We start from the raw sequence: 27760 nt of genomic DNA, 5'->3' as shown, positions 1-27760 counted from the left end.
CATACAAACTACTGAGTACCATTTTGAGTTGCTACAATGAAATTTCAGCTTAATGGACTAGCCTGCTGCATCCTTTTTTTCACTTTAATTTTGAGTGTCTTTAAATTCAGCCCTCTGTAGGCTGATAATTTTCATTTCCATTAAACAATGTGGCTTCTTTTCATTCCTAACAAATTACCCAGTCCATATCAGTATAGATATCCTGCATGATATTTTTCCCCATTGAGATCTGTTGTGTTTTCAAAGTGTTCCTTTAATTTTTTTGAGCAGTGTAATGGCCAAAAGATAAATGAGAAAATAACTAAAACTTACCAGAATTTTATGTTCATGTAAATATATTTTAACATCTATATTAGCAACTATAAAAATAGAAATAGAAATATTTGAAAAAATATATATACATTTGCCGTATGTGGTTGAAGACTTTGACTTCTGTTTTTGTGACAAAAATGTTCTTAAAAACAGTGAAAGTCAATAAAACTCACGAGTCACACCTTACGAGGACAAACATGCCCTGTTGAAAACCTCAGAGCATTCTAAGAACCATTTCTTTATTAACTGTAACAGTCTGTGCTCCTTGCTATCACAATATCCGAGGAACAGGTTCACCTACATGGCTGTGTGCAGTCCAGTATAGGGCAACCACATAAAACTCATTCCTGGGAAAACAAGCCATCTTGACTAGCTGTTGCCACTGACCCTTTCAGTCTTTTTTTTTTTTTTTTGGTCCACAAAGCAACAGATTGATGTTCCTGGATGTAGTGCTTGCTTTGCATGAACAATTGGTTTTGAGGATTTTTCACAGTCAAGCTGTTTCTGAGTTTAAGTCCGGCCTTTGAATGTGTTCATGCAGGTGTAGCTTCCTGAAAACTTATGGATCTCTTCCAGGGCAGACTGGGGCAAAAGGCTGCAAAGAAAACAAGAAGTTATGTGCAGCCAATTGTAATATGTAATACATAAAATAATGAATAAACATTTATGAAAAAAAAAAAGATGAATAATAATAACATGTTGTTTATATGAAAAACTTCAGCAGTGATTATCTCACCTCTTAAGAATGACAAGAAAGTGCATGGTCCATGGCAGGACAACGAAGGCAGTGTTGGTTCTAACAGCATCTACAGTGCGTTCTGCCACCATCTCAGGATTCAGAGGAGGAAACAGCTTAGGGAACCTAAAAGATGAATTCATTGAATGATGGACCACTTTAATTCTGACTATGTTTATCAGCACCAGCAGCTCATTACCTAACTCTCATGCCCTGGAACATCTCTGTGTCTGTATGGAAGGGAAGCACCGTGGTGCAGCCCACTCCTGGACAGTCTAGCAGGCCTAGTGTCAGGCTTTCCATGAAGGCATAAGACGAGGCCTTGGACGTGCAGTAGTCGATAGCTCCAGGGATGGAGGAGAGGGAGAGAATGGAGTTGATGCACACCACGTGGCCGTTGCAGAGCTCCAGCATGCGAGGCAGAAATGCTTTCGTGGTCTGTGGGGGAGACAGACACAATTACACATTGTTCTGTTCCCTCAACCATCTTCTGGAAAATCCAACAATAACAATGAAAATGTGTTAATTATCTAGTATTCTTTGGACTACCTTTGGTGAAAGTCAACAAGCATATTTGACTGGCTCAGCAGAAATATGAGCCCACATTTAGTGTTTGATTTCAAGTCAGAAGATGGCTCCTCTGCAAAACTATATATAAAACTGGCATTCAGAAAATGCCATGTGTTTGAAATCAGAGCAACAATATACTACAGCAATCCTCAGCGTGAGCTAACACTGCAGCTGAAGTCTCAGATGATCAGCACTTGTTCTCATTGACTATGAATGTGTCCTAAAAAGCGTGGCTGTGAAGACTAGATCTTCCGAGTAGTCCATTTTCCACTAGTTCTTTTAGGACCATTCACTTTTGTTTGAGAATCTCTTTTGTATTTTTGTCTCTGACTGTTCTATGCGAGGAATGTGGGGTTACTTTTTCACTCTTGGCAAAAACATGCTTAAATGCTGATGAACACTTCCGAGAATTACAGCATGCCAAGTGACAACGTTAAGTAACTGAAAAATGTTCTGCAAAACACAAAGGAGTATCTAGAGTTCATGTTAGGTTCAAAGCACGGTTACTGTATTAAGGCTGCGCTATAATAAATTGACAGTCATGCGAGCAGTGAGTAAGTTAAGATATTGATTAGTGTCTTACCCAGAACTGTCCAAGTGTGTTAATGTGCTGGGTTTTCAGCAGAGCGTCATCATCGCTGTCCATCAGACTTTTTCCATGGACAACAGCTGCATTATTGACAAGAATGGTGACATCCCCGACCTGCATGAGATCAGACCACATTGCATCCATTTAGAGTAAACTTTATTGTGTGGATAAGAAAAATTGTATTAATTGTATTAAATTGTATTATTATTATTAGGAAAAGAAAAGATACAATAAAAGATACCAAAGTAATAATAATAATTATAATAACGATATACAAATATAATTTTAAATGTTTTTATAATATAAATTGTTACATAATAACATACAATGTTTGGTACCACAATAGATACCAAAGCAAAGAAAAATATAATAATTTGAAAAATAAAATAAAACAAAAAATATTATGTAAATAAGGCAATTGTTTCAATTAGGAAAAAAAAAAACATTTTCCCAAACCGATACCAAAGCAAAGAAAAATATATAAAATAATGTAAAAATAAAACAGAACATAAAAATAATAGCAATATAATATAAATAAATATAAACAACATAATGGAAAATAATATAAATAATCCATTTGTTTAATTTAGAAAACAACATGAACAGGGGTCCCTCACAAGAAAGCACTATATTTGGGAGTCTTTGGCATTAAAAGACTTGAAAATTCCTAGCCTAGACCCTAGTGGCCGCAATAGGGGTGCTTGAGAGCACCCATCTGAAACCCAAAATGCCAAATGAGACACCCTACACAGTACAGTCATGTGGATGGATATACCCAAGCAAAAGCCACAAGACTAGTTGTTTGAGACCGGGTCACTCTCTGTGAAGTCCTTTTGATTACAATATCTTTTGAGGTCTCTTGAGACGAAGCATGCAGAGTGTAATTATACCTTTTCCCTGAGCACTTTGGCTTGCTGGTACACCTCCTCTCTGTTGCCCACATCGCACACAAAGTAATGGCACTCTGTTCCGGTCATAGAGATCTCCTCACATGTCTCTTTTAAACATTTCTCTGTGCGGCCCCACAAAACCACCTGTGGGAGGAAAGCCATGATGGGTGTAAAGTAAATGCAGAACATCACATACACTTTTCAAGACAACAGGAGGAATTTTTACATTATGAGTTGAGGGACAACGCTCTCCAACTCTGTGATGTATTATACATGATTGTTACACTGATGTATAGGTGAAGTTCTCTAAGGAGTTACTGAATTAAGTATTTCCTTATCGTTGTACACAGGGTTTAGTGAGAGCAAGTGAGAGTGATAGAGGACAGGATCAGGCTGTGTAGGTGGGTTAACTCTGACTATTAGATCCATCACTCAGCAAGGTCAGCGAGAGGTAATGAACACAAGAATGAGTCCGCCCCCTCCCCATCCTGTCGATCTCAATCCTCATCATAAACAAACATACACACATAAAACAGTCACATGTTCTGACCTTCTGAGGAACCCTTCAGTATTCAAGGCTTCTCAAGGGAGAGCATTAGCTTGGGGGAATCTCACAAAACCTGTGAGAACATGTCCGGGTCACCCCAAGGTTCTTTTGTTTTGTTTTGGGGTTTTTTTGCATTGTGACAGAACATTCCCCACTTATTCTCATGGTAAAATAAAATATTTCTGCACATTTTAATTGTATTACAGTTTTTTAAAAATAAAATAAAATATCCTGGTAACCCGACATAGGACAAGTGGTTTGGAAAATAAAATAAAATGACATACTACCTGACTCATGTCCCACCGATGTCACAAACAGAACATGGTGAGTGTCCCATTATCAGTAAAAGTTCAAGCTACAGAGAAACACCGGGAGACATGAGCAGGGGCAGCTGAACGCCCCCTCATTAGTGCTGGGCCAGAAGGGTCAGGCATGGGCCAAAGCCCAGCTGGGAGTATGATAGTGCCAGCCTCTCTTCACCTTTACCTTCCCACCTTTATACCTTATGCGTTATCATTTACATAAACTTTGTAGTTTATGTAATCAATATTTGATCAATATATAAGTGGCCTAACATGTGTCTGCTTGACTTGACTTTCATACACTGGCTTTCTGTTTGATTCTGTTCTTCTGGGATTCAGCCGTAAGCAGCCCACACAATAACACAAATGACATCATCAGCCCTGCTCTGCAAAATCTGGCTGACCTGCCCATGAACTTGGTTGTGGTAATCAATCTGCAAGGTGCTTCTCTGCCTACTACACCCCCTTGCAACTGATCCATTCACACACCTACACATGTTGAGCACACATTCACACACATGAATGCAGCACATACACATTCACTCCCTCACACGCAGCTATTCCTGACACTTGAAGCTTGTGCTTTAGTGTTACAGAGTTTTTACTCTATTCTTGGGAGGAGCAATAAAAAAAAATCTGTTTTATATTCATTAACAATATACTTGTGATGATTTATCCTGGATGTTTTTTTTTCCTCGGGGAAGTATGAACTGCCCTGGAAGGTTAAAGAGTCACACATGATTTGAGTTCAACAAAACAGCCGTGCCTGTCAGCAACCCATTGTTGGGCATTTGTAAAGACATATAAAGGCTTAGGAAACACCTGTGTTTGTGTGCAGGAGGAATATGAAACAGAACTCAGATGAGGGCAGCAACAGGTCACTATACCTTCTGCTGACTGGAAAACCACACTGTGCCCCATCAGACCAAACTCGACCATTTCAAAATGTATTTAGATAGCCCTATAAGGTGTGTTTACTGCAGTGTGAATAATTTAAGGAAACACAAGCCTTACTAGTTCTGTTTGGTTGTCAGTAATGCTGAAATAATAAAACAAACCGATCAATTATATAACAGAAAAATGTCTAACAGCTTTCTTACAGGCACACTGATCTGAGCTGATTCCTTTTCTATTTCTCTTTCCTACTTTATAACTTTTATGCGAGTATTGTAGGAGTGCTGTCCATTTTTTATATCTTATTTAATCCATGTCAGCAACTGAGCAGTGTCGCCAAATACGAACAGAGGAGGTAACCATAACAATGGCAAGCCGCTACAGGGTTACATTGATATGATAGCCTTAAGTTTAATTTTACTAAATGTCTAAATATCACAAATATATAACAGAACTTTAGATTCTGTTAAAAAAAGTTTAGTTAATTGTGTTAGTGGCGCCAAATTAAAATTTGCGTTGCTCGAGACTCCTTGCCCAAATTCCTTTGAAGTAGGCAGTACTTGATAAAGACTGAAATAGACAGCACTTTTTTAATTACAAAGAGCATGTGAGGAGATAACATCTTAAAGAAAAGCATTACACCGAATAAAAACACTAACGCAGCCTTACCTTTCTTGCCCCTTGCTCGGCAAACTCCTTAGCCAGGTGACGGCCGATTCCTCTTCCACCTCCAGTGATGAGGACCACATCAGTGCCCAGATCTCTGCGCTTCTGGCGCGTAAAGAAGCGCACGATCGCCCTCAGTAAGCATAAGAAGATCTGGAGAGGAAAAAGCAACGCGCATCCCAGCACCTTCATCTCCATCATGACTTTCAAATAGTCCAGTCTTTCTATAGAGTTTGTGGAATAAAACAAGCTCGTAAGAAGGGAGTGTGTTTGTAACTTGTCAGCTGTCAAAAGGCACGCTGAAGTTCTCTGGGTAACTGGAAATGCGTCCTGCTCTCCTGGTCTGTAAGAAAAAAGTCCCTTAAAGCGCCAGCAGGTCTAACAAAGCAGGTCCATCAGCGTACCAAGTGTCTTACCTATCTACGAGTGAAGAAGAACTGTCACATGTGAGACTCTCTCTCTCTCTCTCTCTCTCTCTCTCTCTCACACACACACACACACACACACACACTCATGACACGCACTCGTGACGCATTGAGAACTGTAAAAGAACAGCGAGGATCCGTGCGCTAATCTCAAGAGGCGGGACGGGACTCTTGCAAGTGTCTTAGAGATCGAGTGATTAAGAGAGATAATTAGTGAAACATTTATTCATATTTTATCAATAAATATCGAGTTCAACAGCTAACAGGGAACATTCTCAGTTCTGGCAAGGTTCTCTCAGTGTTATGAACAAACGTGATGTTAATAGAACATTCGTTCAAGGTTATGTGGTCTTTAATGATGTTCTTAACACAGCACAAAATATTATTTTTACATCTTTCATGGAGTTTGTCTTTTTCATAGAATGTTTGTTCATGGATGTTCATCTATCGTTTTTAAATGTTAGGCTGCACATTCAAAAGTAGGGGAGTGCCTACCATTTTTTTTTACAGGTCATTTTAAAAAATATTTTAGACAGATATATTTTGCTGTGGTCAGTAACTAATAAGTGTGGTCTATCAATACCAGGTGGTATTTTGTACAAATGCAGAACGACTTCAGTATATTTTCACTATGAACATAAATTGCACATTGTTACTTTAGACCCCATCAGCTGGGACTAAAGTAACACAAAAATTCAAGCTAGATTCTTTTGTGTTAGCTACTCTTGTTTTTATTAAAGTTTTTCTGAATTCCTAAAACACTAAACCCCAATCTCTGAACCAAATTCTCACTAGCTTAAACCAATTTGTCAAATAAAGCACTCTTTCTGCTAAACCTTAAACACATTCAGGCAGTTAGGCTCATTCTCATGCACTCTTTTTGCAAAACTCTTAACACATTCTCATCCACTTAAACACTTCTCACACTGTGATGCATTTGTGCTGCAAAATGCTAAACACAAGCTGCAAAAGTTAAACACAACTAAAGCACAGTTGTCATAGTTTACACACAACGATTCAAAGTTGTTCACACTTGTTTCTAATGATGTGATCAAACCAACTGTACGAAATATGAGCCATCCGCTTAGAGTGCACAAGTGGCACAGGTGACTGATGATACGAACAATAGATGGAAACAATCTGAGAAGGAGACCAGGGGCCGGATTCACCAAAAAATTCTTAAGAAATAAGTTAAGAATAACTGTTATTTACTTGGCAGTGTATGGGACAGTCACAGGCCTCCCGGTTTTCATCAAAAATATTTTAAATTGTGTTCCAAAGACGAACGAAGCTTTTACGGGTTTGGAATGACAAAGGTATGAAAGTCGTCGTCAGAATACTCCATCTGCCATCAGACGTGCAATCTGGGTTATATGAAGCAACAGGGACCCCTTGTTGTAGGCGAAGAAAACCAAAATAACAACTTTATTCAACAATTCCTTTGTCAGCGATCTCCTCTGTGTCTTTCCATATCACTGTATGCTGCTTATGCTCTTCTGTGTCATCTGAGCCAAAAGGATGCGCTGTTTCTATATGTATTTAAATTTGATTTGAAAGAAAACGATACAGAAGAGCATATGCAGCATACAGTGATATGGAGAGACACAGAGGAGACTGCTGAATTGTTGAATAAAGTCATTATTTTGGTTTTCTTCGCTTACAAAAAGTGTTCCTGTCGCTTCATATAACCCAGATTGCATGTCTGGAGTATTCTGACGATGACTTTCATACCTTTTATGGACCTTGACACTGTTATTTACTTAGCAGTATATGGGACAGTCAGGCCTCCCAGTTTTCATCCAAAATATCTTAAATTGTGTTTCCAAGACGAACAAAGCTTTTACGGGTTTGGATAGACATGGGGGTAAGTGATTAATGACAAAATTTTCATTTTGGGGTGGAGTATCCCTTTAAGAACATCCTAATTTTTTTCTTAAGAAAAAAAATGTCAGTCTTTATCTGAGTGACTACATGACGCACTGATACACTCACACGTAGTCTTTTTGCGATTCCTGCAGATTACCCTAATAATCATAATAAGCACGCACACAATTTTCGTCGCAACTTTGACTGGCACTCAGCTTCATGTTTTTAATGCGGCGTGTTTTTGAACAGTTACTTTTAAATACCGTCTCAAACTGCAGAGATATGTTTCATTTATTTTTGTGGTGTGTTTTTGCACTCTCATCTGAGTGAGTATGTGTGTCCGTGCTTCTACAGTCACACATAGGCTAATCAGGACCGATCATTGTTTACAATAACAGTCATCGCTGTCACTTCAGAAAACTTGTGCACATCCCTAATAGTCCTACAAAGCCTATTATATGTAGCTAGTATTGTTGTAATTCTTAAATATAACAATTAATTTGAAATAACCCAAATTAATTTAATAATTCTTACTGTTTGGGATTTAAGACAAGTCTGGGGCTGTCTTAAATTTAAGAAGTTATTTACGATGATTTTTTAAGAAGATTCTTTTCAAGAATTTGAATTCTTAAGTTTTGTCTTAAGAACAATCTTAAGAAAAAAGATAAGAATATTCTTAAGATTTTAAGATACTAAAGATTTAAGAATATTCTTAAATTTAGGACAGCCCCACTTGTCTTAAATCCTAAACAGTAATAATGATTTAATATTCTTAATTTTTTTTTATTGGCTATGTCAATCCATTTTATAAAACATTTTTTTTTTCAACAGTATGAACAATATGAATATTATATTAAATTAGCATAATATAAATTCTCAACATAATTTAACAGTAATCAGTAGTCATCTGGATGGATACAGTGCAAATTCATAGGTGGAGGTGGAAAAGATAAGGTATGGCTAAAACCTAAATGTGACTGAGGTATAAAGGAAACAGATTGAGTGAATAAATGGTGACATACAGAAATCAGCTGATTTAAATGTGACTCAAACTTTCGCTCCAGGAGAGTTAAAATGGCTGAATCAGACGTCTGTCTGTCTTTCCGACCCCCACTCTTGGCCTATTCTGTTGGTATAATATGAAATTAACATGTTTTAATAAATGCTGCAAGACACAGAAAGTCACTACATTAGCATGCAGCGAGACAAAAGAAACTCTGTTGGGGCTGAACGCAGCCCAGATCACACGGAAGAGAGCTTTGAAGGGTTGAAGGGTGTAGGGGACCAAACAACTGTTTCTTGAAGTGCCCTTCTGCGTCATAATTACGTGCCCACATGAAGACGCTGTCGTCGTGCAAAGAATCTGCGCAAAGGATCATGGAAGCCCAAAGTGTCCATCAGTTGTACCCTCGAAATCCTTCATTCCGAAGAGCCCTTTGAAGTGTCCAGTTTTGAGCACTTTGGTTTGGAACGACCCTTCAATATGGCGGCCATGATTGTTTTCACTCCGAAGTGCCCTTTGGAGTGCGATATATCCCGTTTGGAACGCACCTGTTACAATGTTACAGTCACTGCCCTTGCCATCCAGAATAAAAGAGAACATCCCAGTCGAGTGAAGGGATTTGTGGAAACTGTGATTCCTAGTTATTGTGATCCAACATTTGCCTTGCATTTCAGGATGAAACGACAAACATTTCAGGTGAAGAATAATCCACTTCTTACCTCCAAGACTATTGTGTGTATTAGGCTTATCATTATTGCTGATCACTGTTTTTGTGCTATGCTATTGTAATATTTACCATTATATAATCAGAGTACAGAAAAGTTTATGAAAGTGTCACTCCACCATACAATAGCAAAATATATAAATATGTATAGTATTTTTATGTTACATTATTAATCAGTGTCTAGCACACCTTCCTAAGAAAAGGATATGGACCAGAAGACATTGCAATTACTAAATGATATTTAGACAGACTTAAAGAAGTTCCAGATCTATACTTGTGCTCTTATTATTTTAGTTATTTTGCCTTTAATGTAAGTAAATGTGCAAACAATATACTTTCTTGTGAATTTATTTTGATGTTAAAGGGTAACTCCACCACAAAATGAAAATTTTGTCATTAATCACTCACCCCATGTCGCTCCAAACCCGTAAAAGCTTTGTTCGTCTTCAGAACACAATTTAAGATATTTTGGATGAAAACCGGTAGGCTTGAGACTGTCCCATAGACTGCCAAATAAATAGCAGTGTCAAGGTCCAGGAAAGTATGAAAAGCATCGTCAGAATACTCCATCTCCCATCAGTGGTTCAACCGTAACATTATGAAGTGACGAGAATACTTTTTGTACACGAACAAAACAAAAATAACAACTTTATTCAACAATTCCTCTCCTTTGTCTCTCTCAAAAATCAGCGTAGCGCCATTTTGGCAAATCTAAGCAGTACACAGATGGCGTACGCTAGTGATGCGCGGGTCAGATTTTTTTCCAACTCGCGGGTCCCGCTTTTATGAAATTATTTGGCCCGCCCCGCAAATAAAGTTACATTTCTTTACCCGCCCCGCCCCGACCAGTGGGGTCTGCGGGCTATGAGACGACCCGCGCATCAGGGACATCATGCAAGTTACGTTGCTATGTAGACCTTCGTATTGTAACCTTATCAAATAACCTAATAAAATATGAAAATATATATTCCAAATATTAAATATAGGCTATAGGGAATTGCACGCAACATACATGGATTTTTTTATCTTGTTTTTAATGACCCACCCCACAAATAAAGTGCCAATTTCTTTATCCGACCCGCGGGTTATGAGACGATCCGCGCATCACTAGCGTACGCTCTTCTGTGTCAGGCGAGGCTGATACAGAAGAGCGTAAGCCACCTGCGTACTGCTCAGATTTATCAAAATGGCGCTACGCTGATTTGGAGAGACACAGAGGAGAGGAATTGTGAAATAAAGTCGTTATTTTTGTTTTCTTCATGTACAAAAAGTATTCTGGTCGCTTCATAATGTTACGGTTGAATCACTGATGGCTGATGCTTTTCATACTTTCCTGGACCTTGACACAGTTATTTATTTGGCAGTCTATGGGACAGTCTCAAGCCTCCTGGTTTTCATCCAAAATATCTTAAATTGTGTTCCGAAGAAGAACAAAGCTTTTACGGGTTTGGAACGACATGGGGGTAAGTGAATAATAACAAAATTTTCATTTTGGGATGGAGTATCCCTTTAATTACAATGTGCGAGCTGTCTCTTTAATACCGTGTGGTTTATATAGCTACACGTTGCTGCTGATTAGGCTGACATTTTTGACACACTCACCAAACAAGAGAAAGTGTATCTCAAGCCCCGTTGCACACCGTTTCCAGGAAACATGTCGTTTAAACCGGAAAACGCAGCAAAACGTTGCGCAGCGGTTTGAGCTTGAACTTGCCCCAGTTAAACTGTAACACCGTACTCGAAAAAAGCTTCCCGGTGTTCTAACCGCAGGAAACAATGACGACATCACGTGATATTTGGCAGCTCCATCAAGGGTTGCGTTCTGAACGTGCTGTCATAGCTTGGAATCCAAATGTAGTCGACTCTTGAGAAAATCGCTTTGTTACTTTCGTCTCGCGTTACTTTCGCCCCTAAGAGTTCCCCCTAACATTCCCACAGTGTTCGCAAAATTATAAAATATAACGTTACCTTAAAGCATTAAAAAAACTGTATGTTTTGAACATTCAGAATTCATGTTTTTATAACTTAAATGGAACATTAGAAAAAGTTTTGTTATTATTATATTTTACAATTTTTATATTATTTGATCTAAATCCATTTTATGCATGCTATCTAAAATATTAATAATTTCAAATAAAGCAAACTGTGAAAGGTGATTGATTATCTGTAAATTTGTGGTTTAAATGTTAATTAATTCATGTCTTGATATTATTAAAATACAGCATAGAAAAATAAACTAATTTTGCATCACTCATTACCATTGGCAACCGCCTTGTTTCCCGCCATATTTCGCATCCCACCATCATTTACAATTTATACAAATTTTTTACGAAAGAACAAAAGAATTTAAGGTAATTTCAAAACTTGCCTTTAATTTTTCTTGTAGCAACACATCTTGTTCACTGCAGAGATAATAACATTGCATTGCGCTATAATGCATTACATAACTGTTTGAGGAACTTAGTACACACCAGCCAAAAGGGTCTATGGACATTTTATGCATAAAAAAAAAGTATTCGGTCTGAAGATCTATACTGTCATCTAGAGGTCATATGCAGTAGGTGAATCTGATCCTCAACTTTCAATAGCTTCTGCCATGAAATCACGTGATTTTGATCTCAACAGCTCAGATATAAGGAACAACATTAATAAAATGACATTACAATAAGCTGTTTAGAATGATGAAAGCTGTAATGTATGTCCAGGATTATCTGTATGTGGGCCGTCCCATTCCACTTCACTCTAATCCTTTTCTGCAACACAGCTGTGCACAAATACAAACAAAATGAATTCAAAGCATTAATATGTCATTGTATTGTGACAAAACAGGTGTGGAACAAACTGAGCTGAACCGTAGTCACATGGTTGGGGTGGTCAGGGTCGTTCTCATTCTGAGCACATATTTCTCTGATGCAATCTCAGTTCTGGATTATAGCGTAGCTGCTGGACAGCGAGAGAGATGGCAGAGGAGCTGACAGAGTATCAGAGAGGGTACTAATGGAAAGCGCATTCCATTGTGCTCATGTTAACTCCACAGTCAATGATAACAGCAGCATCATCAGCGAGGGTCCAAGCAAGTCTCCAGCAGAATCGCCAACTGAAAATTAATTAACCGTCATAGTGAGAGTTTATCTAAAATACCTTTGGATATTTCATGTGTAGGATGTTGTTGTGCCTTACAGTTCAGATGTCTAGTCTCCTTCTTGATCCTGGGATTTTCTGTTAAAAAACAAAAAAGCTTTAGTTAAACTGTACAAGTTATCAATAAAAGCACATAAAACATAGAAACAGAATAGCACAGAAATATGTAACCTTAAAGGTGCACTCAGTATTTTGTTTATGTTGAACTCGCTGATATTGTGGTCATCATGGACCTATACAGACATCAAGTGGTGTGGATGCACCATCATGCAAAAGTGAGTTAGCAGTTACTAATGCCATTGTAGACATGCCCTATTTGCATTCAGCCATGAATAATAGTGCTGCAGGCAGTTTTGTTGGCCAAAGCCAAAAAACAAGTTTGAATTTTAGCATTTCAGGGTTCCATTGGCCTGAAATCAATGGCTTTTTTGAATGGGTTTTGGTTAAATGCATAAAATAAGATCTGTGTTTAACACAAGATTAAAGATATTTTCATGTTTTATTCTACAACATAAAATACATTAGTAATAATTTACATTTATTGAAAAAGGCAGTTGCTAACAAGTGATTTAACAAGTCATTAAATGTCATCACGTCACTGCTGGTCATGTGATCTCAACATGGCGACCGGTTATGCATGTTGGTATTAAAAACTGACAATGTTTTTTTTTTTTTTTTTTTTTTTGCCTACTGATCAAACACATTGACGTCTTTGGAAAATAAACCGCTTACACAATTATATCTCACTAAACAGAATGGGGCATTTAATTACTGGGTAAGAACAAAATACTGTAAAAAATACGAATGTTTGGGAATGGTCTGAACATTTAAAAGCATGTGAGTGCTGGGTGTCAGATGTGGATCCAGCTTTGTGAAGCAGACACATCTTAGGTAGAAACCGATCAGTATGAGGCATCTCAGTGTTGGCTACAGACCACATAAATTGTGTGTGATGCATCTGGTGTACTGACCAAATACTATGAGGCGGGTGTGAGTGTTGGTAGATCCCAAAGGGTTTTGGACCGTGCAGCGATACATGGATCCGTTGAGCTCAGCTGGGACTCTCTCCAGAGCCAGTACTTTCCCAAATCTCTCTTCACTTCCATCCAGCAGAGGTCCTCCCACACGTGTCCATGTGAACAGAGGCTCTGGAAACACTTTATTCTGTAGCACATTAAATATTCATTAAAAACTTCAGATATTTAAAACATTGAGCATGGTTATACCCAACATAAGATGCAGAGTATATAGTTTATATTTTTCTGCATTCAAGTGTGAAAAATTACAAACAAAGCTAAAATATTTATGAGGAGATGCTTAGGAGACTCTTTTTAATCATACATTTACTAAACACCACTGGCAGTATTCATTTGCTCATACATATTATACTTGAAGAGAATATTAATCAGTTTTCAAAAGAAGCTCTCAAAGACGTTTAAGGTCTACTATAAATCATCAAAAGCAACTTAATTATTTAGTTCAACATTTCCAAAAGACATTGGTATGCATTCTAATGTAAAACATTAGCTGTTGCCGTGCATTCAAATTAGAGTAGTCATATTTTGCAGAGACAAAAACATGGATCACTGCTACTGTTAAGTTGCATTGTTTACAAATAATTAGTTTACACCACTTTATATACTAGAAACATTTCTTCTTTTATGATTGTACCACTTTGGGCCCCATGTGGAATCCCTCCACTTTGATGTGAACCGTGTCCCCCACTTTCGCTCTGCTTGGTGCCACAGAGAGTTTTGGGCCTTTTGGAGCAGCGAAAAACAGTGAGAAATTAAACTGTTGTCAATATGTCAGAGGAGGCAAAGAGTCAAGGTATTCCATTACATATATATAAATTGCATTTAATCGTGTTGCTATATTTGAGGATTAAGTGAATCTTAGATGACAGTAAAGGCAATCTAAATGTAAAAACAGGACAAAGGAGCAAACATAATTCAAATATTAAATAAAAAAAACTCCATAATAACTAATATATTGTGCAACCCTAATAAACATACTTAGACCCCTCAATAACTGTATTTATTTGGTAACGCAAATAAACAGACACTCACAGAGTGTAACCTCTGCCTTCATGGGCATGGAAAGAGCCGGGTGCTTGACTTCACAGGTGAACAGAGCCTCATTGTCCAGTTGTGGGTTCAGGTGCCAGGTCAGCATAGCTTGGACCTCCATAGTGCCGTCATGCAGCTCAGACTGTGTATGGTTGAAATAGTACAGTGGGCTTGAGCTCAGCACCCAGCGGGGAAACTCTCGGCTGATCACAGTCTCTGGGATGACCTCTGTGGTGGGACTGGGTTCCTCCTGACCAGGGGCTCCAGACATGTAGCTGCGCTGTGGCCGGTCCATATCCAGACGCACCGGCTCGCTGTAAGGGCCCAGGAAAGAAAGAGACTTCTGCACTTTTGTGTCATCCAGTTCTCGACTGATAAGCGGCTGGTTATCCTTGGCAGAGAGCAAGCCTCTGTTTTCCACTTTCTCAGTGGACATGAAAGGATGGACTTCAATAAGTTCTCCATCCCTCTTGAAGTACACCTGAATTTGGTGAAGAAATAATTACAAAACGTTACAACTAAACGGCAATGAAAGACATTTCAATTTAAATAATCTCTGCTATGTACATATCCATCTTTATTTAGGTTTTAATTTAGAGCTTGTATTTTGTTCTTCTGCTAACCACGGGGGCAGGTTTTCCTCCAGTTACAATGCAAACAAGTGTGAAGTTTTGAGCCTCGTAGCGACTGAAGCGAGCTGGCTGATTTGCCGCCTCAACAGATATTGATTTTGGTGGAGCTGAAAAAAACAAAGACATTGAAAACTCATTAGAAATCGATAGCTTCACTACAGAAATTCAAAGAGATAAGGAGAGGACACTGCAGCATTCAAAGTAATTATTAGTATCTTTCTCTCAAGGGCATATTTGTGCTTCAGACCGCAAGCCAGGAGATCCTTATTTAATGAGCTTTCAGTTTATAAGCAAAGTGCATTAATAGGCAAGATTTATATCACAATGGCAACATCTCTTGTTTTAAGTCAGCAATCCATGTGAAATCTTTCTGATGATTTCTTAGCTAACATTAAATGAACTCTAGCTCGTATCTCACTTACTCGTCATGGCATGTTACATCCGACTGAAACATTAATTTGCAAGTGCATGCAGAGGGAAACTGCATGAATACCCTGCTGCATATTCCCAGATTTTATGGGCATGTAGATACTTGCACAAGCACTTGAGAAAGAGAGACTGAGAATTTGAAATCTTGTCCTGGTTTTGACACCAAAAAGATATCCGCGCTGTTATTATATTATCCAGCTAAAAACTGCTGAATCAAAACAAGCATCCTAAAGTAGTTCCATTATCATTATTACATTTGCAGAATCCTTTCAAATAAGGGAAAAGTGCTCACTGGATTTTCTTTCAATGATTGAGGTTAAAAATATAATTCATACAAAAATGAGACTTCTGTCATCTATTACTCTCCCTCTTGTTGTTCCAATGAGTAAATGATAACAGAATTACAATTTTTGGATGAGCTATTCTTTTTAAAGTCAAAGGCTTTATAAGCGATATTATGGATTTTATGTTAATACAACCAGTAACTAAAGCACATCACTATGTTTTTGACTACATATGTGTATGACGCTTTATAAATAGAACCTACACATGACATTAAGAGTGATACTCCCAGATGCCAAGACCACCTTCTCTCTAGATGCCCTGTCATAGATCCCCACATGGCATTCATATGGTCCATCATCTTCCATCTGAACCTCAGGGAGCCTAAGAACAGTGAGGAACAATCTGTCTAAACACATAACAGCAGTCATAAAAATAGCACTGTTCACGCTGAGAGGAAAGCCAAGTATTATCCTCTATAAACTGTGCTCTGCTGGATATAACTATAACCTGACAGTTGACTGGTAAACAAGGTCCTCTCGTCTGTGGAAGTCCTCCATGTGAGAAAAATTGGTGTTGTACATGGCGTCGTAGGTAAAAATTTTCTGTTTTGACGTTCCACCTTCCATCACCTTTGAAAACAATGACAATATATTGTATTGGGTAAAAGTAAGTTACGAAACATAATTTGGCATTTACAAATGTTTCCTACTTACAGTAAATGTTTGGTTATTTGCAATAATTCACTTTAAATGTCTAGCTGTCATCTGGACACAAATCCTGCTTAAAAATGTATGAATTTCTTTGAATAAGATAACAAACTCCAGCATTAAAGCAGCTGATATCTGTGGTGCAAGTTCTTGTACAGTAAGTTCAGAAATAACTTAATTTTAACCAACCAAAAACTTATTGTTTTTAACCAACTTTTAGTGTATGTATGAAGTCAGAAGATCTCATTAACTATGGACATGATCCATTAACATCTGACAACCACATTTACATTTATGCACTTGGCAGACATTTTGATTCAAAGCAACTTCCATTGCTTTTAAGATTAAATTTTTATCAGTTCATGCATTCCCTAGGAATCAAATCAATTACCTTGTTGTCCAATACTTCAGTCTTACTTTTGAAAAATATAATAAATAAAAATGTTTTGTTATCAAATATCCAATACTTCAGTCTTACTTTTGAAAAATATAATAAATAAAAATGTTTTGTTATCAAATACAAATAAATTTATCATTTTTTAAGTGTGTTTAATTTCATAAAAAAAATTGGCATACTTATGTGTTTAATTGAATGTTTTATCCGTTGGCTCATCAATCATTTTTGGCTCTGTGTGACGACAAAATGATAACATCCTGCCACACTTTTGGCTCTGTGTGACGACAAAATGATAACAGCTTGTCTTAAAATCACTGAGGCATTCACTATTAATCCCGAATATATGTTCATATTTTTGACTTTTTCCCCATGAGTTTGAAAGGAAAAGCCGAAAAAAAGCACCCGAAAACCACACAATCTCTCGTAAGTTGCCATCCGTCCTGAAATTGCACTTCAAAGTCACTGTGTCCCCCATAACCACAGGAGGGAGAGGCTCAATGGTGACTGTTAAATAACCTGGAAAAAGATAGCAGTGTCACTTTCTGAATGCATCGAATTGCACAGCCCACCAATAAATTCCCATTCAAATTACTAGCAATGAGCCCCAGCAAAATTACAGTGCTCTCCTCATTTCTGAAATCATTAAGTCATAAGTTTGCAAAACTGAGTGCTTTTGAAGGCCGTAATATAAACCTCCCCATAGAAAGGTCATACTGCAGAGACAGTGAAATTATAGCATATAATGAGCCCTTAATCCAAACTGTGAATATTTCAGATCAAAAAGCATGATTGCAAAAACTACTATTAATGGATGTTGTTGGAAGTCCACAAGTAGATGTTTCATTAATACATTTCAGAAATAACAGACTTTCATCAGCACATACCCGACAGGTATATCTGGTGATCAGCCATTGACAATGTGACATGTTGACGTTAGAATCAAACTATTTTTTGCTCTCACCTATTACAAAACAAAAAAGCAAAATAAAGTGCTTAAAAAAATAATTTAAACCAAAACCAAAGAAAAATACTCAAAAAAAGAGAAAAACTTGATAATTATATGATAAATAAATAAATGATAAATAAAAGACTTTAATCAACACATAACTGAAATGTATCCTTGAATATCCATTATTCGACAAACTCTGCTTGGAAAAAAACACTGATCCAAAAATATCTATTTTGCTGACAATAATATCAAACCATTTTTGCATCGATTTACTCTCACTTCTATAATTTAAACAAAAGAAAGAAAACTTTAATTACAGACTCTCATCAGTACATACCTGTCAGGTGTGCCTATATTGTAATGTATTGTCTGTTTCGCAGAGAATGTTCCTGTTTTACCTCTTGATGAAAAGAAACAAAACAAAACAAAAAATTAAATGTAAAGAAACAAAAGGAAAATAAAAACAAAGCAAAAAAGAGAAACAAAGTAAAATGAAATGAAGCAAAGTAAAACAAAACTAAACAAAACACAAAGCAAAACAAGATAATAAATGTAAAGAAACTAAATAAATGTAAAATAAGCAAAGTGAAACAAATCAAAACTAAACAAAACAAAAATACAAAGCAAAACACGCTATAATGCTACACAATAAAACAAAATGTAAAGAAAGTAAGAAACAAAGTGAAACAAAACATCAAAGCTAAGCAAAATAACAAATTGTAAACAAACAAAAAAGTACAATTAAAAGAAGCAAAGGGAAACAAATCTAAACAAAAAAACTAAACAACAACAAAAACAAATCACTGCAAAATCTACTATAAATACATGTACAATTAAACTAAATGTGAAGAAACAAAAAGTAAAATGAAAAGAAGCAAAGTGAAACAAATCACAAAACTAGATGCAACAAAACAAGAAAAAACAAACAAAAGCTAAATAGACTACACTATAAATGCTACACTATAAATCAAACACCCATCTGTTAAGAATGCATTTGAAAAAATGTTGCACACCCACATTGTTCAGCGCATTACAGTATTACATAATGGCTGTCACAAAGATGGATTCTTTGTGTAGTTTGATGCTTCAAGATCTAAAGCTATTTCATCACTTCCAGGTCTTCCAGCAATCAGTGCTGCCAGAGCTGTGTCCCTGTCCTAATAAAGGGCTTAGTTTACAATTATTACAATTATTACATATTTTTACCAACATCAGATGATGAAAACATGAAATGCCTTTGTATGCTGAACAACCATGCAAAGCAGCCGTGTCTTGCTGAGTGCTGCAGTTCCATTGAAACAGTCACCATGTACCGGGCACAGGCATCAGAGTGGGAGGCAATCAGCCTTTAATCTGTCACAAATTCACTGACCTACAAAATCCCACTACTCCACCGTATTGGCTTTTTAAACTGTGATGTCAGTGAATGGATTATTTTTTTCAGTGGGTGTGTTTTTTTTCTTCTTTCCCTAATCCTTGGTACTTTCTCCATCAACCAAGTGATTCTGTAGGCTGCCCCACATGCAGCACAGGACACTGGGAATGTCCTGTGACCCTCAGGCATGCACTTCTTTATGCTGTCCTTTACTGAGCAGATGCTACAGATTGTCCTTTAGGAGGCTTAGTGAGTGGAGACCATGTCAATTTTGAGGACTATTACAGTCCCACACCACATAAGCACCTTTTATAGACTGCGATAATCTTGGAAATCACAAAAAATCAATCTCTGGTCAAATGTCACAGTTGGCTAGGAATGTTAATGGTGATGTGCAAGGATTAGTTGGGCTACTGTGATGATTTCAGTAATCTATTTGATTACGTAAACATGCATAAGAGCACATCAAAGGTTAGACTGTATTAAAGAAGTGTGCTAACAAAAAGGTCATTTGTTATATCAATATGTTAAATAAATTATACAGACTGAAACAGTGGACTTATGTGATAAATTGATCAATAATAATGAATGACATCAGTTAAACACTGAATGTTTGGCCACCATATACAATTAGGGAGATGTGTGTTCTTTCCTCACATCCATATTTATATTAACATCCAAGCAATACTGGTAATGACATATTCATGAGTTTGCCCCAGTCTTGAAAATGTATTTGCTGTAAAGTCAGGATCTTTCCTAAACTGCTATGAGTCTCAATATAATGAGTCTCAATATAACATTATTAAACAATAGCTAAGTCCAAGAACAATGCTATGCATCATAATAAAACTTGAATATGGTATCTGTTGCAATTAAGCATTTAAGAGAACTAAAGCTAAAAACATAAGGATTAAATCGCATTCATATGATTACAAATAAAGAAACACTGCTAATGATGCACTTCTGAAAGCTCCTGTACCTCTGATATGATCTGACCGGTGACATTAAGTGCTCGACTCAAGACATGACATGATGCTAGGCAGCATTATTGAGTTACAGTAAAGAGTTTGATGGCTGCAATTACTGATTCATGCAAAGAAAAAGCACTGTCTCATACATGCATAGGCTTAAAAGAAATAATGAATGACTAACCCTCAAATTAAAAAAAAAATATATATATATATTCATTACATAATATTAAATATTTGCTTGCTCTGTAGATATTACTGCACTATAGTTCTGCAATCGGTGATCTTTAATTATTTCAGAGTGCAGATAACCCAGCATAAATCTGGGTCAGGACAAAAGATTAAGCTTTATCCTCAAAATAACCACCCATCAAAATCATTAAACAAGTGCACCTGAGTTTAAAGGACAAGCCACCTCAATCTAGAAATCATTCAATCAATGCAGCATTCATATCGTGTGGAACAGAATAGCCTGAGGCTGTAAATATAGTGCAGATAGCATCTTTAGGTGGTTTGGTATTGACAACTTACTAAAATCTTTAAAACTGTACAGTATAAAGTTAACCACATGTACAATAAATGTAGGCTACAATATATACATTTAGTCCAAAGTGCGGCTTTTAAAATGCAGAAAAAATATCAATATGGCATGATTTTATCACATTTATTGCTGACTGCACATATCATACATAATTCAAGTAAAACTTACCTATAACGAAGTCCAGCAGGTCAGCACACAGGAGCAAAGATAAAGTAATTATACTCATCTCTTTTGTCTTATTTTAATATCAGTCAAAGCCGCAAGAGTGTCAGTATTCCATCTTAATATTATGTTAATGTCATCCTCCGTACAAAGCTGAAATATTGAGTAACTCGTCGCAATTCTCCCTGTGATTTCTCATGGTGTCCTTCTAAAGGAGCAGCAGCAGCGGCGGCAGCATCTCTCTGGGCTCCGTCGGGCGGAGATTTACTAAAGCAACAGATTTGAATGAATTCACTCTCTCGTGCGCGCGCCCCCTGCCCTGAGCGAGCGCAGTCATTAACTCTCATACTCACACTCGCTCGTGCACACATACTCGTTTAATAACCTCGAGAAATCTGAAGAAATGAATGCTAGGGGAAAACGCTTAATTCTATGTTATTTACATGGTAAGGTTAGTCTGAAAAAGCTAAGGATAGAATGAAAATATTAGGTGTACAATGATTAGACTATTAATGCACAGTATAGGCCAACTGCTATGGAAAGTTAGGTCCATCCAAATAGATGGAACTCTTGTTTTGGGCACTCACATAAACACATATAACCTGTAAAAGGGTACGTAAGAGCTTTGGTTTGAATTGTAATGGGGACGGTAGAGGTTAATGGGGACGGTAGGTGTGGGGTGGATGGTTACATTTTTTTTATGGGGTACATAGGTGAGTTTGTTTTAATAAGTAATGGGGACGGTAGCGGTGGGGTGGAGGGGTGCTTACATCTGCTAGAAAAGCAGGATGCTGCTGTTGCTGTTTTTTGGTCACCTGTGCTTTTTTTTAGTTACAGAAAATGTAGGTTGTAAGTGGGATTGTGAGGAGGAGGATAGGAATTAGGGTGTTATATTATTTAGGTTGTAAATGAACTTGTACGGAACAGCATTGGATACTCACAGTAATGTACCAGTAGCGCTATACAGCAGTAGATTCAATAACTGAACGGGTATACAAATAACCCGGTAGTGTGTTTTCTAGACATCTCTGAATGTATTTAAAATAGACATCTTCTGAATGAATAGCGCCTCACTGATCATAAAATATTTTTTTTTGTGCTCAGACTCTGATTTCTAAAGTTTAATTCTGCAGTACAGAATTTTGACAGCCAAGCAATCCTCCCCGCAGGCCTGGTTTTACGGAGGTGATAGAGTGAGCGTCTTCAGTTGAAGCTGTAATAATAACATTTATGTTTACTTTCGCTGTTTACATTCACTTTCGATTTCGCAGTCACACGCACTCTGTGTAAAGGGAGCACTTCTTGCAAGATCAGATATTTGTCAATGAGCTCAGAATCTGTTGAGCAGCAAATACTCAAGTCATCTCTCCTTATTCTCGACCTGAGATCAGTCAAATCTGACTCCTGCAGCTCTTGTTGGATGCAGGGTTGCCAAGTACGCGTTTTTTTTTTTTTTACACAGAATTAGGCTACTTTTAAACTGTTGCCATGGGTTGATTTTCCCAAATGGGTTAAAGGTTTGAAATATTGCGTAAATTACATTTGACGGAAACGCTTGTATTGAAACATTTTGCATTCTACCTATGATAAAACTTTCATGGACTTATACATTAACTGTTCCCTCCTGGTGGAATGACCTTGAACTCAATTCAAGCACCTGAGTCTTTAATATTTTCAAGAAACGGCTGAAAACACATTTCTTTGATCTTCATTTGACCCTAGCACTCTCTATTCTAATGCTACTTATAATTTTATTTCCTTGTTTTTTTTTTATTATTATAAACTTGACCCTCTAACATTTGCACTCTCTTTTCTATTTCTATTCTAATTACTTGTTTTATTTATAAAGAAGTGTATTTTTTTTTTATTTTATATTTTGCTTTCTATCTTTTTTATTTTTATTTTTTATTATTTATGATTTTTTTATTTTTGCATTGTCTATTCATTTTCTGTTCTATTAACTTGTTTTATTTTTATTAAAAATGATCCTCTAACACTAGCATTCCCTGTTCTTTTTCTATTGTTTCTATTTGTTTTTTTTATTTATTATAAAAACAAAATATGCAAACAAACAAACAAAAAAAATTGCTACATACAGTATACTGTTAGGCGAAGCCCCACCCATGGACCCCACCCACTACTGTCCTCTTTTTGAAAAACTAAAATATGGTCACCCTACTGTGGACAGATTCGACTTTGGTAAAAAAGTGTTGGGGACATGATGTACCACCCGCAAATTACGCCTATGGTACACCGTGACATTTAGATACTCTTCCCAATGTATTGTAATCATAGAGGATCAGGTCAGACATTTTTCCAGAGAAGCTTATTTTCTCTCTCTCTCTCAGCAGTATTTTTTTTTCTTATATACACAGTTGAAAAAACTGCAAAACAGTGAAGTACAACCAACATTATAAATACATTAAGAGAATGTAATGTAAAAAATAATGTAAAAATGCAACAGTAAAAACTTGTTAATTGCTTACACACTATAAAATAAAAAATAGATATTATTAATAAAATAAAAATAAGTACAAAGTATGATTTTTGTGGGTCAAAAAATTCAGAATTTAATTTAATTTTAATAAAAATGTTTTATTTAAATTGTTCATTTTTATCAGTTATGTACATCAGGGGTATTATGTTACACTTTATGCTCTTAAGTTCAGATTTATACGTATATTAACATTTATATATAAAAAAAATAATGGATATGAATTAGCAATATACTGTACTTGAAACTATATAGTTTCTATTTTTACCATAAATTTAAGATGCTTTTTTACAGAGCATTTTAAATCAACACACATTGTAATTAAGAACAGTTATTTGCAAATCCTCCATAGTTACAGAGGTATGAACACTGTGCTGCTATTTAAGTTTTACAAAGGAGGGGCGTTATCTTGATCAAGTCCTTCAATTAGCAATAATGAGGTTCTTGATTTCCCACTAGACACAAAGCAATCAAACATCTCTAATTAGAAGCCTTTGATGTAAGCATAGTTAACAACTCCTCCATCCTGAAAGTAAACCAAAGTTTATCTTCTGCAAACATAATAGCTTTTATATTCAATAACAGCCTAGCTTGATGCATTGGAGAATGAATTAAATACATAATGCCATTTACTTGAACAGCACAACAGGAACTGCACAAAATTACATTAACTGAGCAAAAACATCTACTACTAGAACAATGAGTGACTGTTATGCAGCTTCTTTAAATCCTGACAGGTCAGTTTTACTCCGCATCTGCCAGAGACATGATTTGGCATCCTCTTCACGTAGCATTGGTGTCACAATGTGCATATATTTACCGCTGCCTAAGCCGCGCCATACTGCGTTTGCTGATATGTTTAATGTGAGAGCTGGCAGTGGCTGCCCAGAGATAAAAGGCTGAAAATGTGCTGAGATTCAACATAAAATATTACTCTGCAATATTCATTTACAGCAGGTCTTCACATACAATGCCATTTCAAAACCATTTAATGTTGAGTCAGTTTAAAATCAAATTAAATGCTTTTAAATGAAATGAAATGAAAAATGCAAAAACTTCAATCACTGTAAATATGATTTCAATTTTTTTTTTTTTTACAAAGTGACACTGCGAACAACGAGGACCATCAGACACAAGTACCTACAGCGATGACTTCACTTCTCCTTATCACATTTCACACTAAAATAACATTAAAACACATTTAAATAGACTGACTCCAAATATTCAGCTACCTTACTTTTCTGTGCACACCGCTTTGGTGGTGCTGCATAAAAATATATATATATTTTATTATTTAAACAAGAAAGAACTGGGTCACAGCCAATACTCAGATACATACTAAGGATTACTTTAAAAAAAAAAAAAAAAAAAAAAAACACTTACCCTGATTCCTCGCATGCAGATCATTTGCTGGTATCAGTCATTTAGTAATATTTTCAAAAGGTGAGATTATTTTATATTCAGTTGTGGTGCATTATATACCAAGCACATGCTATTATTATGACAGATGAACATTAAATGGCATGGTTGTTTATCAACTTAAATGAATATTTTGGCTTCCTTAAAAGCATTTGTGTCATTATGGGTATTACCACCAAAATAGTAAACAAATTATTTGAACTTGTCCCTTGTTTTCTTAAAAAAAAAAAAAAATAAATAAATGGTGGTTATGCTGAGGCATTTACAATGCAAGTGAATGGGGCCAATTTAAGATTTACAAGAAGAATTGTGAAGCTTATAATTTAATTGTGATTTAATTGTTTCTGTTAAAACGTGTAATATTTGAGCTCTAAATTATCTATTCATTATATTCTTAGCAGTTATATTCATTATAAGGTTTACAGTGCTGCATTGTATTGGCAGTTTTATTTTTTTCAAACTAAAATCATGTTAACACATTATTTCAAGTCCTGTGGCTAAGATGTTGAAACAGTGAGTATTTAATGTTTACAGATTGGCCCCTTCCATTCCATTGTAAGGACCTCACAATAACCAAGATATTATATATATATATATATATACAACATTTTGCCAAAAATGCTGTCACAGCTTAACTTTCACTGAATCATTAGTATTACTCAAAAACCTCCTGGAGGAGAAGAGGAATAAATAATCCTCAAAAGCCATACAGTCTGATTGTCCTTCAATGGTCCAACAATCCTCCATCACTGCAAAAACATCCGAAGAAAGCGAAAGGAAGGAGAATTCCTTACTGCCTCAAACTGTAATGGGCAGCTGCCAGACCATGAGCATGTTCTCACTGGAGTCAGGGGAGTTGGATGATTTTGCGAGTCGACGGAACCCTTTTCCACCGGATATAACGGCAGCTGAAGTCACTTTCTCCCTACGTGTCTCTTCCTTTGATGATGGCCCAGGCCCTCTGACCCACACCTCGGGATCATCACTTAGCTCATAGATGGAACCGTCCTCTAGGGTGTGCTCCAGAGAGTCCTGGGTCGAGCCGGATGATTCTTCGAGCCGGGCCGTCAGGAGCTTTCCTGGGAGCTGAGAGGTAGAACGGAGTTGGTACTGCAGTAGCACTCCTTTAGTTTTGTCTTCTGCCTGAGGAGAGCCATCCGCCTGCTGGAGGGACTCCTGAGAGGAATTTGTTACCTTCTTATCTTCACCTCCACCACTTGAATCCACACCCTCCGTGGGAGAATCCCGCTTCAGAAAATCTTGGGATAAAATGCTGGAGGTGGCAACCAAGAATTCAACAGGGCCGTTGTGAGCGTTAAGTGACGTCATTCCTTTGCCTGATGGGAAAGAGGGACAGTTTGTTTTTAGTAACAAAACGCTTTGATGCAACACTTTGTTTGTTTAAATTGTGGCTCACCTGTTATTTTGGGAATGCCCTCCAGTCTGGGCACAGGCAGGGTGACAATAATGCCCTGAGCTGTGCCCACCCATAGCAGTCCTTGGCAGATAAGCAGGCTGGTTACACACACAGATTTTTGACCTATAAAGAAAACATGATTTATTCATAATTATTTTTTTTTTTTGTACTTTTATTTTATATTTTATTTATAAATTTTTCTTTGAACTCCTGCTCAGTTACAAACATTTTTGCCCCTTTCAGGACCTGTGTGCCAAAACATTATCTTGCAGAATTCATGTTGGACTTGCCAGGGCTCAAATATGCAGAGGGTGTTGAAATGTTGATCTCTTGGAGGTGTTCCAATGTTTCTGTGTGAAACAGACGTAGGGATGATCCCTCTGAAAACGCCATCCACACCCCTGCTCCAGCACGCACCATGTGGGTCACACTAACCATGGGGTCTGGATGAACTTCAAAACTCTGGGAATCATAAAAGATACAAAATAATGATGAAAATGCAAGACTCTGGGAATCATAAAAGATACAAAACCAAAAAAAATAAAAGATACAAAATAATGATGATAATGGTTTAGGCCAAGACTGTAGACTGTAGTGCTCTAGAGTGGGTATAATTCGATGTCAGATTATATACTGCCTAATGAAAGTCTGTTTGGATATATATTACATCACAGTCCAGAATGCCAACTGTTAAGGAAAACCATAAAAGCTTAAAATAGTAAATAATCCACTTAAACCCACTAAGAATGTTTGGGAAATGGATTATTTAAGTCAAAAGAAAACAACAGTAATAACAGTAAGAGACAATTATAATATATATATATATATATATATATATATATATATGGTATTTTTCTAAGATAAAATATACAAAAGATAAAAGTTACAGTAAGCTGTCAGGTGTAAATATCTTATATATTCATACACATTATTAGTACTGGTTTGATATTTTTGTATTAATCATTTTGATTTTAAATTGTTTGTAACATTTCAAAATATTACTGTTGCCTTCTTACATACTAATGGAGCTTGCTTTAGTTTTACAGCAGATAAATTCTTCATTCTGCATTTTCTATAGGTGTAAACAACTACTGACGTTCAAATAAAAACAGGATGATATGTCCATTTGCCTACCCACATCTTATCTTCCGGTTGAACTAAACTTCCAACTACCAGAGCTGAATTTAATCCTGATATTAAGCATCAGGAAGGCAGAAGGAGGGTGCGCTCCTTGCGGCAAAATAGAGAGGT

The 27760-nt window shown here is 36.7% G+C and overlaps 3 protein-coding genes across 7 annotated transcripts in view; all 3 read right to left on the bottom strand.

Moving 5' to 3' along the window:
* Positions 1 to 282: 282 nt before the first annotated feature.
* LOC109093510 (short-chain dehydrogenase/reductase 3-like) lies at positions 283 to 11391 on the bottom strand. 3 transcript variants are annotated; one of them, XM_042713098.1, is made up of 7 exons: positions 11127 to 11320; positions 5510 to 5730; positions 3098 to 3241; positions 2202 to 2321; positions 1248 to 1486; positions 1049 to 1174; positions 283 to 907 (listed from the first exon to the last, which is right to left on the bottom strand). In XM_042713098.1, the coding sequence occupies exons 1-7, from the start codon at positions 11308 to 11310 to the stop codon at positions 823 to 825; spliced, it is 1119 nt and encodes a 372-aa protein (XP_042569032.1). In that variant the 5' UTR covers positions 11311 to 11320; the 3' UTR covers positions 283 to 822. The 3 variants fall into 3 exon arrangements, 2 of the variants coding, with proteins under 2 accessions (XP_042569032.1, XP_042569033.1); XM_042713099.1 differs by having other exon boundaries at positions 5510 to 5849; positions 11127 to 11259; XR_006153308.1 differs by having other exon boundaries at positions 892 to 907; positions 1248 to 1538; positions 11127 to 11391.
* Positions 11392 to 11878: 487 nt separating this feature from the next.
* On the bottom strand, positions 11879 to 16714 carry LOC109090470 (immunoglobulin superfamily member 21-like). The gene is made up of 8 exons (XM_042713097.1): positions 16588 to 16714; positions 16343 to 16461; positions 15358 to 15473; positions 14735 to 15215; positions 14337 to 14437; positions 13637 to 13829; positions 12705 to 12743; positions 11879 to 12621 (listed from the first exon to the last, which is right to left on the bottom strand). Exons 1-8 carry the CDS (start codon positions 16704 to 16706, stop codon positions 12545 to 12547), a joined length of 1245 nt encoding a protein of 414 aa, XP_042569031.1. The 5' UTR covers positions 16707 to 16714; the 3' UTR covers positions 11879 to 12544.
* Positions 16715 to 25122: 8408 nt separating this feature from the next.
* The window catches only part of LOC109082914 (rho guanine nucleotide exchange factor 10-like protein), a 46381-nt gene continuing 43743 nt past the window's right edge, over positions 25123 to 27760 (bottom strand). For all 3 annotated transcript variants that reach the window (XM_042713088.1, XM_042713086.1, XM_042713087.1), the window contains 3 exons: positions 26800 to 26971; positions 26510 to 26632; positions 25123 to 26429 (listed from right to left, as the gene is read on the bottom strand). In XM_042713088.1, the coding sequence (XP_042569022.1) occupies positions 25891 to 26429; positions 26510 to 26632; positions 26800 to 26971 (834 nt within the window). In that variant the 3' untranslated portion in view covers positions 25123 to 25890. The remainder of the gene's footprint in view (positions 26430 to 26509; positions 26633 to 26799; positions 26972 to 27760) is intronic.

The sequence above is a fragment of the Cyprinus carpio genome, chromosome A23 (genome assembly GCF_018340385.1).
Source record: "Cyprinus carpio isolate SPL01 chromosome A23, ASM1834038v1, whole genome shotgun sequence".
Lineage (NCBI taxonomy): Eukaryota > Metazoa > Chordata > Actinopteri > Cypriniformes > Cyprinidae > Cyprinus > Cyprinus carpio.
The sequence above is the reverse complement of the archived record's forward strand: the minus strand, read 5'-3'. Positions and strand labels throughout refer to the sequence as shown.